This window comes from Daphnia carinata, chromosome 1 (genome assembly GCF_022539665.2).
Source record: "Daphnia carinata strain CSIRO-1 chromosome 1, CSIRO_AGI_Dcar_HiC_V3, whole genome shotgun sequence".
In the NCBI taxonomy this organism is placed as follows: Eukaryota; Metazoa; Arthropoda; class Branchiopoda; order Diplostraca; family Daphniidae; genus Daphnia; species Daphnia carinata.
The window spans coordinates 4,040,706-4,054,394 of record NC_081331.1 but is presented as its reverse complement, the minus strand read 5'-3'; the positions used below and the strand labels follow the sequence as shown (position 1 = coordinate 4,054,394).

The 13,689-nt window shown below is 41.8% G+C and overlaps 1 protein-coding gene and 2 long non-coding RNA genes across 3 annotated transcripts; 1 reads left to right on the top strand and 2 right to left on the bottom strand.

Annotated features, from left to right (window-relative positions):
- Positions 1-223: 223 nt before the first annotated feature.
- LOC130692421 (uncharacterized) lies at positions 224-1,835 on the top strand. Its single transcript, XR_009001398.2, has 6 exons — positions 224-362; positions 416-487; positions 546-685; positions 756-939; positions 1,002-1,233; positions 1,337-1,835. It is a non-coding gene; the product is annotated as an uncharacterized LOC130692421 (long non-coding RNA).
- Positions 1,836-2,962: 1,127 nt separating this feature from the next.
- Positions 2,963-4,903, bottom strand: LOC130692422 (uncharacterized). Its single transcript, XR_009001399.2, has 6 exons — positions 4,790-4,903; positions 4,665-4,736; positions 4,467-4,606; positions 4,214-4,396; positions 3,808-4,151; positions 2,963-3,736 (listed from the first exon to the last, which is right to left on the bottom strand). It is a non-coding gene; the product is annotated as an uncharacterized LOC130692422 (long non-coding RNA).
- Positions 4,904-5,918: 1,015 nt separating this feature from the next.
- On the bottom strand, positions 5,919-13,313 carry LOC130692419 (caskin-1-like). The gene is given in 11 exon segments (XM_059497497.1): positions 5,919-6,886; positions 6,956-7,094; positions 7,174-7,313; positions 7,315-7,944; positions 8,023-8,514; positions 8,621-8,722; positions 8,788-8,898; positions 8,996-9,655; positions 9,762-9,868; positions 10,366-10,713; positions 12,682-13,313. Coding segments are annotated over 11 exon segments (3,519 nt in total). The 5' UTR covers positions 13,277-13,313; the 3' UTR covers positions 5,919-6,691.
- Positions 13,314-13,689: the final 376 nt, after the last annotated feature.

Genomic DNA, 13,689 nt, shown 5'->3' with positions numbered 1-13,689 from the left:
ACTGATTTTGTGTTTGTTCCTGAACCAGTATGAATGTTATTTATTTAGTGATACTGTATTGTTCACGGACAGAAAACAACAGCCAAAGGTATTTTTGATTAATCTAAAACCTTAAACTATATAAATTAAAGTCTATTTCAAAAATATTTAAATTGTAGATCATGGAATACTACAAAACAAGCCCGACAAGATAAGCCCGACTTTATACACGTAGCCATCTACCGCTCAGACTCGTTATTACTGGCGTAGGCAATTTCAGTCCATTGGATACCATTCGCAGTTAGTTCAGTAGCGTGGATGGAGAATAACGCGTGGCTGGAGGAACAGTTGAAAAATGGATAAGATAATACAACAAAAGGATGGTAAGTATAAACATTATTATATTGGTTTTCAATTATTAATTATTGTTTATTAGATCAAATTATGAAGCTGCAGGCCCAATTATTGGAACAACACAAAATATTAGATAACAGCAAAGCTAAGGATAGTAAGGCCTAATACGTAATGATTCTATTTATTTGCTTTTATTCATTTGTGTTTTGTAGCTCAAATTTTGAGTCTACAAGCTCAGCTAGGGGAAAAGAACAAATTGGAATGGAACAGTTTCCAAACAGTGTAGGAGGTTTTTCCAAACTCATCCCTAACTGAACATGAGGATGAATTGGCATTAGGCGAACACAGTCAGGTACATAAACTTTTCAAATAAGAATTCAAAATAAGTATAGAATTTTAAAAAACAATTATTTATTGTTTAGTTATTCAGTCCACCACCTGACAGTGTGTTAAATTTAAATTCTGTTAGTGCTGTACTAAAAGAATCGTTAATAATAAGTCCATGCAGCGAAGGAACTGAAGAATTGTGGGACCGTATTTGGGCCGAAAATGGGTGTGGTACGGAAACCCAGAAACGGCACGAGTTCAATATAAAACATGGATTAGGTACTTTTCGGTTTTTTGTCTATTGAAAAAGCATTTTTAATGCTGTTATTTTGCATTCACAGAATTTTAGCGGGGGTTCAAGTAAAATCTGGAAGTGTTACAGGATTGAAGAGTGAGCCTACAGTTGAAAAACACTGAAAGTGCATTACCATTAAGGTATGAGCTGCTTCTCTTGCTAAAGAACAACTTGTCCTTTACGTTCAGAGTGTTGGTGAAGCTGGGTACTTAAATGGCTCTAAAGATGTTTCACTTCGCTGGCATTGCAGCGTTGAACATCATACATGGACTCTTTAGGTATGAAAGGAATTTTCTTGAAAATTTTTTGAATTTATGACGAAGCATTTCTCCTCCTTTTTGCCACCCATGTCTAATCTAAAAAAAAAAATTTATCCAATAGGAAAGGATTTTCAGCATACTGGGAACACAACTATCAACAATGCAACATTCTATGGGTGCTATTTTATCATTCAAGAGACTTATACAATGATTTTCATCTGCAATTTGTATGGCCTTTCCCAAGCTTCTGCCATAAGTTGAATCTATGAGTCATGTAAGTCACATGAGCAACAATTGAGATGCTTAATGGTGTTTTTCTTTTCTCAGTATAGGTTAATAGTAACATTGGATCTGAAAAGATTCTTGGTTGGGGCAAGACACTGAATAAATTGTATTGATTCGATGGATGACATGACATTTCTATACTTAATTTGGATTCCCGAGACGGTATTTTATATTTAAAAAATTGAAGTGCATATCTGGGCTCCCTTCCTTTCCGTAGCCCCGTTTCCCCTTGACTCATAATAAGCCCGTAGGGGGTCATGCCCCTACTGTACGGTATATATAAAAACAACATATACCGAGGTTTGGAGGGCTCTGGCCGGAAAGGGGACGTGGGGTGCCGCTTCGTCCGATGATGTGTTCACGGAGGGTGACGTGGCTGCCCACAAATCCGAACTAAAGGTTAATCGCTCCTGTAAAAATGTTCCAAATCTTCAGCTCTTCTTCCGGCTTCTCTTAGCCAATCACCGGGTAATCTCCCCGGTGGGTCAACAAGGCAGTGTCTCCCCCTGCCTGGGTTGACGGCAACTTTTGAAAGGGCTATTGTGCCTTTTTAAAGTTGCAAAAATAATTGTAATGTGCAGAGAATTGTCAATAAAAATTTTTTTTATAAAATATTTTTTGCAAAATTCGGTTCTTTCATTGTCTGTATTCGCTGTGTTCACACGTTACACTTTTTATATTTAGCTTGCTTAATTCACCTTTATTGTTTTTGTCACCTTTGATGGTAAGCATTGTTTCCATTGGTTTATCGTTTATCTGTAAGTATTATTTATTACACTCTTTGAATTCTTCAACTTAGATTTAAGTAACAATCTGGATATTTTATGAAGTAATTTTGTATTATGTTTTACTCGTATGGGAACCGATCCCCAGACATTCAGCGTGCAACGCCGATGCTCTAACATTGAGCCACGAGATATATCTAAATATTTTATTATCGCATATCATATGTTATCGTCTAGGATGTTTATGCAGTCTTTCACAACTATATGTTTATCTTTCTATTGCATCCATAAGGTTCTTAGCTCTGTGGTAGAGGTTTTATCTGCGATACCTGTTACCCTGGGTTCAAACCTCAGTAGATGTGTAAAAATGAGGTAGAATAATGTAGAAGAGTATATTACAGAATTGCATTTCAGTTTTATTCTAAGTGTAAATGCAAGTCCACAAGTGACTAGAAAAAAAAGCCAACTTAAAATCATATGATTTGTGGCTCATTGGTAGAGCATCGGCGAGGTATGCCGAACATCCAGGGTTCGATCCCTGGATAATAATAGAATGCTTACAGATAAACGATAAACCAATACCCGTCACCTTACCATCTAATGTGACAAAAACAAATAAAGCAAAGCCAAAAAAAAATTGATAAATGCAATGTGAACAAAGCTAACAAAGACAATGAAAGAAACGAATTTTGCAAAAAATATTTTATAAAAAAAAATTTATTGACAATCCTCTGCACATTACAATTATTTTTGCAACTTTAAAAAGGCACAATAGCCTTTTCAAAAGTTGCCGTCAACCCAGGCAGGGGGAGACACTGCCTTGTTGACCCACCGGGGAGATTACCCGGTGATTGGCTAAGAGAAGCCGGAAGAAGAGCTGAAGATTTGGAACATTTTTACAGGAGCGATTAACCTTTAGTTCGGATTTGTGGGCAGCCACGTCACCCTCCATGAACACATCATCGGACGAAGCGGCACCCCACGTCCCCTTTCCGGCCAGAGCCCTCCAAACCTCGGTATATGTTGTTTTTATATATACCGTACAGTAGGGGCATGACCCCCTACGGGCTTATTATGAGTCAAGGGGAAACGGGGCTTCAGAAAAGAAGGGAGCCCAGATATGCACTTCAATTTTTTTAATATCAAATACCGTCTGGGGAATCCGAATTAAGTATAGCAATGTCATGTCATCCATCCAATCAATACAATTTATTCAGTGTCTTGCCCCAACCAAGAATCTTTTCAGATCCAATGTTACTATTAACCTATATTGAGAAAAGAAAAACAACACCGTTAAACACATCAATTGTTGATCATGGAACTTACATGACTCATAGATTCAACTTCTGGTGGAAGCTTGGGAAAGGACATACAAATTGCAGATTAACTTCATTGTATAAGGCTCTTGAATGATAAACTAGCACCTGTAGAATGTTGCATTGTTGATAGTTGTGTTCCCAGTACATGAAAATCCTTTCCTATTGGATAAAATTTTTTTTGGTAGATAAGACCTGGTTGGCAAAAAGGAGGAGAAATTCTTCGTCATAAATTCAAAATTATTTGAAGAAAAATCCTTTCATACCTAAAGAGTCCATGTATGATGTTCATCTCTGCAATAGCAGCAAAATTAAAACATCTTTAGGGCCATTTAAGTACCCAGTTTCCCCAACACTCTGGACGTAAAGGACAAGTTGTTCTTTAGACAGAGAAGCAGAATTATTTGAGGCTTCTAGCTGTGACAGAACTATAAAGGATTGCTGTTGTACTGGATTCATTAACACAAGATGGTACTTCTCATTAGGCAATTTGCATTACTCTATTAATTTACCTCACACCTTACGGTAATGCACTCTGTGTTTTTTCATCTGTAGGCTCACTCTTCCATCCTGTAACACTTCCAGACTTGATTTGATCCCCCGTTAAAATCTGTGAATGCAAAATAATAGCATTAAAAATACTTTTCCGACAGACAAAAAACCGAAAAGTACCTAATTCATGTTTTATGTTGAACTCGTGCTATTTCTGGGTTTCCGTACCACACCCATTTTCAGCCCAAATACGGTCCCACAATTGTTCACTTCCTTCGCTGCATGGACTTATTACTAACCATTCTTTTAGTGCAGCACTAACAGAATTTAACTTTAACACACTGTCAGGTGGTAGACTAATAACTAAACAATAAATAATTGTTTTTTAAAATTCTATACTTATTTTGAATTCTTATTTGAAAAGTTTAGGTACCTGACTGTGTTCGCCTAATGCCAATTCATCCTCATGTTCAGTTAGGGATGAGTTTGGAAAAACCTCCTTCACTGTTTGGAAACTCTTCCATTCCAATTTGTTCTTTTCCCCTAGCTGAGCTTGTACACTCAAAATTTGAGCTACAAAACACAAATGAATAAAAGCAAATAAATAGAATCATTACGTATTAGGCCTTACCATCCTTAGATTTGCTGTTATCTAATATTTTGTGTTGTTCCAATAATTGGGCCTGCAGCTTCATAATTTGATCTAATAAACAATAATTAATAATTGAAAACCAATATAATAATGTTTATACTTACCATCCTTTTGTTGTATTATCTTATCCATTTTTCATTTGTTCCTCCATTCACGCGTTATTCTCCATCCACGCTACTGAACTAACTGCGAATGGCATCCAATGGACTGAAATTGCCTACGCCAGTAATAACGAGTCTGAGCGGTAGATGGCTACGTGTCGGAAAAAAAGAAAAAAGTCCGATTTTTTTTTTTTTTCCGCCATTTTTTTTTTTTTTTTTATGTAAAACGGATTGCCATACAAATATGTCGTTACTTTTTTCATTGGGCCAACCGTTTTTGAAATACATTGAATATTTGTGCTGCATCCCGCTGGCGCTGGTGCGTACTGGCGCGCTAGCGCTGATCGTACCACCACTCGAGCATTGCGTTTAATATTCAGTATAATTAAAAAACCATTGATTTAACGCAAAAATAAACCACGTTATCTAACTCAGCGTTTAATTTTACTTGTTCTGTGGTGATTTTTATCGGATTCTAAGAGTTTTTATTTTTGGCCGATTTTGACAAAAGTGGGAAGGCTATAGCCTTCTCACTTTTTTATTTTTGACCAAAATTTAGATTTGAGGGGAAATATATGATTCCGATTCAAAATTGAACGAGAATCACAAAAATGAAGTTTATTTTTACGTTGGGGTTATAGCTTTATTAATAAACGGAAGAAACGGGTGTTAAATGTTTGCGCGCCAGTAGCGCGTTAATTCCATTTATTACAAAAACGGCTGGTTTGACGAGGAAACAAATATTTTCTTTTTTTTTTTAAACATCTATCCCCATTTAAGTGGGAAGGCTATAGCCTTCCCACTTTTTAATTTTTTGATGTATGTATCGTGTTTCCTCCTGAATGGTTAGTTCTCCAAGGCAAATCGAACGTGTTTGTTAGCATAGCTATAATTAAATAGTTCTCGAATTAAATATAAAATTGGTACGATTCGCTATAATCTTTTTATTTATGTTGTAGATCAAAAGTAGCATCAGAGACCAACGGCAGGAGCACTTGAAACGGCGGTCAGAGACAAGAGGTTAAAATCAATCGTCGACTATTAATGATTTTCACTCGTTTCTTTTTCTTTTCCACTCGAAAAAGTCGTGCAGTTGGCTTCCAGACATCATTTATCTGCTCAGGAAAGGGAGTACGGTAAACGTGTACATTTATTACATACAATATAATATAGGTACATAAGTTGGGTGGGCGGGCAACATTTAACAAAGGACGGTTAAACAAAAAGAAAAACAAAAAAAAAAATATCCCAACAGTTAAAACTGTCACGTAACGTAAAAAGAAATGGTTTCCATCGAGATGGGCCAGTGTTATATTGAAGGATAAAAGAAAAAAAAAAAAGTAAGAATATAGGAATTTCCAACACTTTTGTTTCATCAATCCAGATGGACCATGCTTGCTTTTACGAGACATGCTGTGTGAACTAGGCACTTTGACGCAGCTTGCTTCTAACAGAAATTGGAACCTGAACTTCCATTCGAAGGGAAGAAAAGGGATGGGGTCAGCAAATTATTATTATTATGTTTTCTCGCTTTCTTTTTTTAAAATCCAGGTTAAGACAATATAATTACAGACAACGTTTTTTGCGTCCCCTCTTTTTTTTTTTTTTTTTTTATATATATATATTCTTCTTTTAGGATTTCTGCCTTATCGGCTGCTGGCTACTGCTCTCCTCTTCCAACATCGAGTCTAGTTCGTCCGTTAAGTCAGCTAACATGTTGCCAATGTCATTCAAAACATCGCTGGTTCCTGTAAATCGAAATAAAAAAAAGTGGCATTGACAAACAAGCGTTCAATTGGCAGCAGAGGCTCAAACTAAAGCAAATGCTAAAGAATTTCAAAAGCCAAGCTAATAGGACAAACGAGAAAATGTACTTAAGAGACAGGGGTGCAATGCTGACCGAGATTAGTGTTGGTAGTGGTCGCGCGTCGTAGTTGGCACCCGCCGTCCAAGTGACGGTGACAGCACAGCTGCAACGGACGAGGATGAATACGTCAAGGCGGCCAGTGCTGGGTGAGCCCGAGCACTTCTCTGCTTAATTGTACCAGCGTTGTCATTGGCAAACGGCATGGAATCCGATTCCGTGCTGGACGTCGACTGCTTTCGCCACAAAACAACAAGTTGCATGAATTCCATATTCAAAATGTTAGACTACAATTCAATTCCCACCTTGAAGCTCGCGTCGGATCCATTACGGCGTTGGCGGAATTCCATTGCCGGACTGCCTGGTTCTGTATCTGATGTTTCGATACTTTCGCTGGGACTGCACTCTCTGGTCGAGACCATCTTTATGCCGGACATGGTGCTACTAAAACCATCCATGCAACAAAAAAGAACATTATATTTCACATTAATTACCACATTGAAATGAAATGCACTGATTTTACTTGGGGCGACTAGTCGTAGCATTAGGAACCCCATAATGAGACTGCTGCTGCGAATGGGGGCGCGCAGGCCAACGACCTGCTTCGCTGCGCTGGAGAATGTTATCCAGTCGCTCGCGGACAGAGGCGGCGGACAGTGGCGGCGGCCGAGGAGGCGTGCTGTCCGTGCTGCAAGTACGAGTCGGATGCCGAAATAGGCGCTGGGGGAGGAGGGAAATCCTCAGAGTCGTCAGAATAGGCTAGCAAGCTCATCGAGTCAGCAGTGACGGGCGGCGGAGGCGGGAGCGGTAGGGGACTAGACTTGGCGCTCCGTCCGTAAATGGGTTCAGCTGCGTCGCTCTCTCCTGTGATCGAACTGCTGCTGGCCCGTTTGGGGGGCGCAGGAGGTGGATTCTTTTTTCCCAGCGTGCCGTATAGAGGCTGAGCAGGCGGACTGATGGACACTGCTTTAAGGTCATCGTGGAGGTGTGCAGATGGGTCAGGGCAGCAATCGGCCCTCGTTTTGGCGCTGATTTTGGCCACTGGGCGAGGTTTGACCGTGCCTCGCGGACGCGGCAAAGTGCCACCGCCTGGCACGTTCTGTCCTTGCGGCAAAAGGTGATGGCTGTGCTCGCTCACAGGAGTCACGTCACCATCCTCATAGCTCCTCTGACGCCAACCGGGCTTGTAAAAAGTCTGTTGCAACGGCCCTGATTCGGCAAAACCTGCAGCGTTATGTGCAGCAGGGCCAGCTTGGCATGCTCGCACGTCTTCAGATGATCTGTTCCGGTGAACCTAAAACAGCACAGGTATAAATTAGAATATGTTTTTCACAACACTACCAAAAACAACAACCGTGGTTTAATGAAATACCTGAATGGCCACGACATCCGGCCGGTATGTCGGTTGCTGGTAATGATAATAGATTGGCTGTTGTTGTTGCTGAACATGATGCTGCTGTTGCGGTTGTTGTTGAAGGTGCTGATAATGCGATTGCGGCGGTGCTTGCTGCTGTGGCATGAAGAAGACGGGCCGCATGATGGACGGTGGTATAGCATAGTGCGACGATGAAGAGGTTGCGTTCCGGTAATGGAACGAAGGGTGAGACGGGTCGTGCACATCCCCTGGTGAAGACATTGGATCAGTCTGCATCATCTGCATGGGCATGTATTTTCCAGCCAGGATATCTTTGACTCGCTTAATGGCCAGCATAATCTTCTGATGACCGAGACGCAGAATTCCGAAATCCTCTAAATCTTCCCAAGTCAGTTGGGTAACATCTTCCACCGTCCTGTAGCCCTGGCGTCTCAAACTGGGACTGTACTCGGCCAGTTCTAGCAGAGCTAACCACTCTTCAAGCGTTTCCTGTTGTGTTGTGGAAGAATGAAATGCCATAATCATATTCAATAAAAAAAATATAATGAAAATCAGAAAATTGTTGTTTCAAATTTTCTTTTGTCTCAATCCTTACCGGTTTGAAATCGGGCAACCCATCCGGTACTTGGAGTAGTGCCATTTCAGCCTTCAGCTTTTTACGATGGTTGGGCTTTTGAATCCCGATGGCCGTCAAGTCCTGATGAAAACGGTGAATAGGTTCATGTTATTTTAATAATCACAGACCATTTTTAGCCAATGTACCTCGGGAGTCATTCTGGTGATGGTGTGCATGTCGTAGCCTGCCTGGACAAAGAGATCGTAATATTCTTCGAAACCAAGGTCCGTTAGCCAGGCGTTCAGAATCTCGTGTTCCTGTTTGTTTAGGGAATAACAGTGAACAAAAAAAAAAAAAAATATTAGAACGGGAACAAATCTTCGATAGTAAAATACGAAAGTCTGTCAAAAGTACCGGCACTCCTTGAGATAGCATTTCGCTAATGTTGAGCCGATGGATGTCATCAATTTTCCCTCCGCCCCCACTCGAGCCCAAGCTGGACGAAGAGCTGTGATAGCTATTTCGTAAGCAGCTCTCGTACGATTGGCCCCAGAAGCGTTGCTGTTGTTGGTGCTGGACCAACAAAAGCTGACCTCCTTGATGGAAGGTGGATGTGGTTGATGACGACGAAGTAGACCCATGCCGCTGACTAGCAGCGTGGTGATGATGGACGTCATAAGTGCCAGAGGCCCGACCACTGTCTAAACTCGTCGTGCTGGTCGTGCTGTGTCGGCATGAAGAAGACCCGGCAAGGATGGCCGATGTGGCACTACCGCTGCTACTCCCACCGCTGATGTTGCTCTTCAAACCCACGCTGACCGTGCTGCTACTGCTGGACGGGCTCTCTCGGCCCGGACTTTGCGTCAGATCAATACCTTGGTCTTCCATTGAGAGTTGATGACTGTAATTGGGGTGCGGAAGTAATGTCGTATTTGGAACGGCTGTGGCTGCACCGAGCGATGAAGATCCCACGGATGCAGGCGACGTTGGGTGGTCCATGGCGAACGACACGTGTTGAGAGCTGGACTGGCTATTGGATCGATATTGTCCTATCTGGCCGTAAATACCATTCTGCTTTTTATAGAGAAACGGTTTATTTAGATTTTTTTTTATTTTAATGACGTTTCAGATATTAATTCTTTTGTTTAATGAGATACAAAAATGTATTCAAACTACTTACGGGATGGTGGTTGTTGGCCGTTGCAGAGGGGTAAGTAAAGATGCCGCCTGGTCCGCCAAAGCCGGGCGAGCCCAGATTGCGTCCACTATACACGGGCTCGTTTTCTCCTATTCAGCATAACGTCCCCGAAAAAAATACACACAGAATCCAAAACGAAAAGTTAGAAAATTAGACATGGCCGACAGAGAAACGATATGTGTACATCCCACACAACACATACACACGTGGGTAGAAATACACGCAACACATTTGAATGTGAAATAGCGGGACAAAAAAATTCCAATCAAACGGATAGCGCAGGAATGTCAGCGGTCGGTTGGCGTCTCTTTTCTACGAAAAGAGAAAACTCAATGTCCAAAAATGTCCCTCCCACCAAAGTTCCTTTTAGTTTTGTTTCTCAAACATTTCATTGCACCATCCTCCGTGCGTGAGAAGCACAGGTATGTGATTGCGAAGAAAAGAAACCAGATTCCTAATGAAGCGTTCAATTTTGGCAAGGTGACTTGGAATGTAACAGAAGACGGGCGGGGGAGAGAACAAAGACCCACAAGCACAAGCACACACACACACACACACACACACACAAAACCCAGACGTTGTTTACCTCGATTGTACATGTGGTGATGTTTGTTGGCGACGGTGTTTGCGGCTGGCGACGAGGGCGGAGGCGGCAAAAAGGCGTCGTCCAAACCAATCGAGCTGCGCTGATCGCTGCCCGCTTGACTCCAGGCCGACGACGAAGGAGCGTGACAGCTCGACAAGCTCCCCGTGCCCGAACAGTAGCCGCCCGACGACGATTCAGCCGAGCCGCCCGAATCGAAACTCGATCCTGAATGACGATGTTGTTGTTGTTGTCCGGCTGCCGAAGTTGCTGTCGCCGATTCCGGCACAATAGGCGGTGCCACTCGTTTGGCTTGACACACGCGCAAGCTTCGTTGACTCAAACCGCTCACTAGAAATGACACAAGAGAAGAAGAAAAGAAAAAACAATGTTCACATTTCAGGTTTCAATCGATAACATAACGCTGTTTTCGAGTTGACGTTGAAAATGAAAATGCGGTCACTCTTCTGTAAGCGATTCATCTCCTAACACGAGAAACGCAGTTGTCTCCACTCGAGATATGAGACGCGATAAAAACTACGCAAGATTTTTTTAAAAATGGAAAGACGGAGTCACACACAAGACATAAAAAGGGCGAAGTCGCCGCATGGCAACGTCCAACAACAACCTGGCACCATCACGAAAAAAAAAAAATGTATGAGACAATCTCTCCAAAAACGTATTTGACATTTGCTCAAGCGATAAGCGAGGATCGTTAAAATAAAAAAAAGACTATCAGCCATCGCTCTTTTCGTTCTCCTAAAGTTCCACGTTTGTGCGTACAAAAGTCAACAACGCTTAAAGTCCCATTCGTCATATCACAATCGGCACATCATCTCGCGCATTCGCAGATGATTATGTATACACGTTTTAAAGAAAAAGAAAAGAAAGAAACACGGTAGGGATATAAGCCATGGTAAAAAAAAAAAAAAAAACCAAACCATATGCGTAGAATAAATAAGGAGCCCCCCCCCCCCCCCCCCCCCCCCCCCCCAAAGTTGGATAATGACTTTGGAGGGACTTTGTGTCTCGACGCGATAAAGGAGAATACTGTAAATCTAAACCCCACAACTACACACAAACTGCGCTTATGTAAAATGGATTATTTTCAAAAACTTTTACTTGTGCAGAGTGGGGGCAAAAAAAAAAAAAAAAAAAAGTTCTGTCTTCCAGCAGGATTTCTCTTCTCAAAATCACGCGGGAAGGGGGAAAAAAAAAAAACTTGCGATGGCTCGAGGGTATTGCCAAAGAACATTGTCGACGTTTAAAAGGAAAACCCAAACTTTTTATGTGTTTATTTTGATATCGCCCTTTGGCTTGTATTACGCCAACTTCTTTTGGGAGGAGTCGCATACAAGTCGACAACACGGGCAAGGTCGTCTTGAGTAAGAGGGTATTTTTTTTTTTTTAACAGAAAAAAAAACCGTTTTACTTTTGCAAACAACAGCAGCTGCCAAAAGGTACCGGTAGATTTCCCTCCCCCCTTCTCACTTGTGTTGTTCTTGATCTTTTCTTTACGATCGGGATTGCGGGAACAATGCGGAGCCGTCGGGTAAGACAAGCTCTCTCGCGTGCGCTCATTAGCATAATTCAAATGAAATGACGGCGGGCGAATGGGAAGAAACAAAACAATAATAAAATATAAAATCAAATAAAGATTTTTGTTCTTTTAAAATCCAAAAAAGTTCATAGACGAAGAGGAGGAGAGAAAAAAAAAAATTCACATCATCCCGATGTTAGACGCGTCTGTTCTTCCCACAAGACACACAACCGGTTATATCTCTCCTCCCGCCCCCAAAAAGGATATGAATATATGATTGAGGAGTTCAAAAGTTCGAATCACGGAGTTCAATTGCCGAAGGTAGGCGCGTCGCATTTCCGACTACTGGATCGGCCATCAGCAGAAAGAACCAGCCCACCTACTGGTTCGTTTTTTTTTTGTTTTTTGTTTTAAGGAAACTTGTTTCACCTCTCTCATTACGAGACACACTCTCAGGCCTGCGCTCTTGGAAAAAAAAAATGGAGAGCTCCAAAGAATGGAAAACAGGTCGACCGATTCCATCTTTATCCTTTTTGTTTTTCCTGTGAATTTTCAATTTAAATTGAAGACCTCTCGCATCCTCCCCATTCAAGCCGATAAATATAATTGTATTTAATTTCCACAACAGTAGAGGCTGCACTCACGCAATCCGAATGCAAATTTCTCATTTTTTTTTTCCCCGAAAAAAAAGGCATTCCCGAATTTGTCAAACGTCTTCCTAAAACGGATGTCATTTGTTCGTGCCCCTCAAAGAAAAAATTTTCTTAAAGATGACTTACGCCAGTGTTGAAACCAATGAGCGTGACTCAGAGTGCGTAGGCAACGATGAACCAGGGGCCATCCGGCCGGTGGCTCCGGTGAGCAGCAAGATAACAAACCCTGGTCGGCTATCTCGGATCTGTCCGACTTGCACTCGTGTGTCGACAAAATAGACGATAGGGATCGATGTAATGTGTCAATCGATTTGCTGCTGTTATTTCTGTTGTGGTCCAGCGTATTTTCACGCCGAGTCCACTCAGGGATGTCTGTCAACGTGAGCGACTTGTGAGATAGTCCACTAATGGCCGTATCGCCAGCCAAATGGAACGATTGCAGACTAACGTCGCTGTCGCGGAAACTGCGATACGTCGACGACAGACACTTGACCTGAGCTGGACTGCCCGGTTCCGATTTGTGGTGGATGCGTTGCTCTTTTTTCGGCCTTTGCCTCGAACCGTTCAACACTTCCATGACGAACCATAGATAAAAGAAACTAAAAAAAACAACAGCACTCTCACAACATCCACCTACGAGGAATAGCCAATCGAGACTGAGACCCAACAACGTAAGAGTAGAGATAAAAAGAAGAGGAATGGCGCTACTGCAGACACACATTCTCCTAAAAAAGGGAAGTTCTTTTTTTTTTTTTTCTTTTTCTGATTGTTCCAGGTGGGGCGGAGCCATCTACAAGCCATGTGTGTATATGTCTGTGTTTCTCTCTCAAACATCTCTCGAAAATGTAATCATAAAACAGACGCTCCCGGCGGCTCCCTACTCTCTCCCTGCCGTAGACTCTGTTTGGTATCCCATAGTCTCGTATAATGTATTCGTACTTTTGGGAAAATAAACGTTAAAAAAAAAAACTTATCCTCCCCAGAAGAAAATAAAAATAAAATAAAGGTAAACGAGAGAGAGAGAGAGAGAGGGGCATGGAACGACTGCTAACAGCACGGTTGGTATAGAGGAGATTCTTCACGTTATTTTACGATCGTTTGAAGCGCAATCTATCAGATCCGGCTGGCCATCTC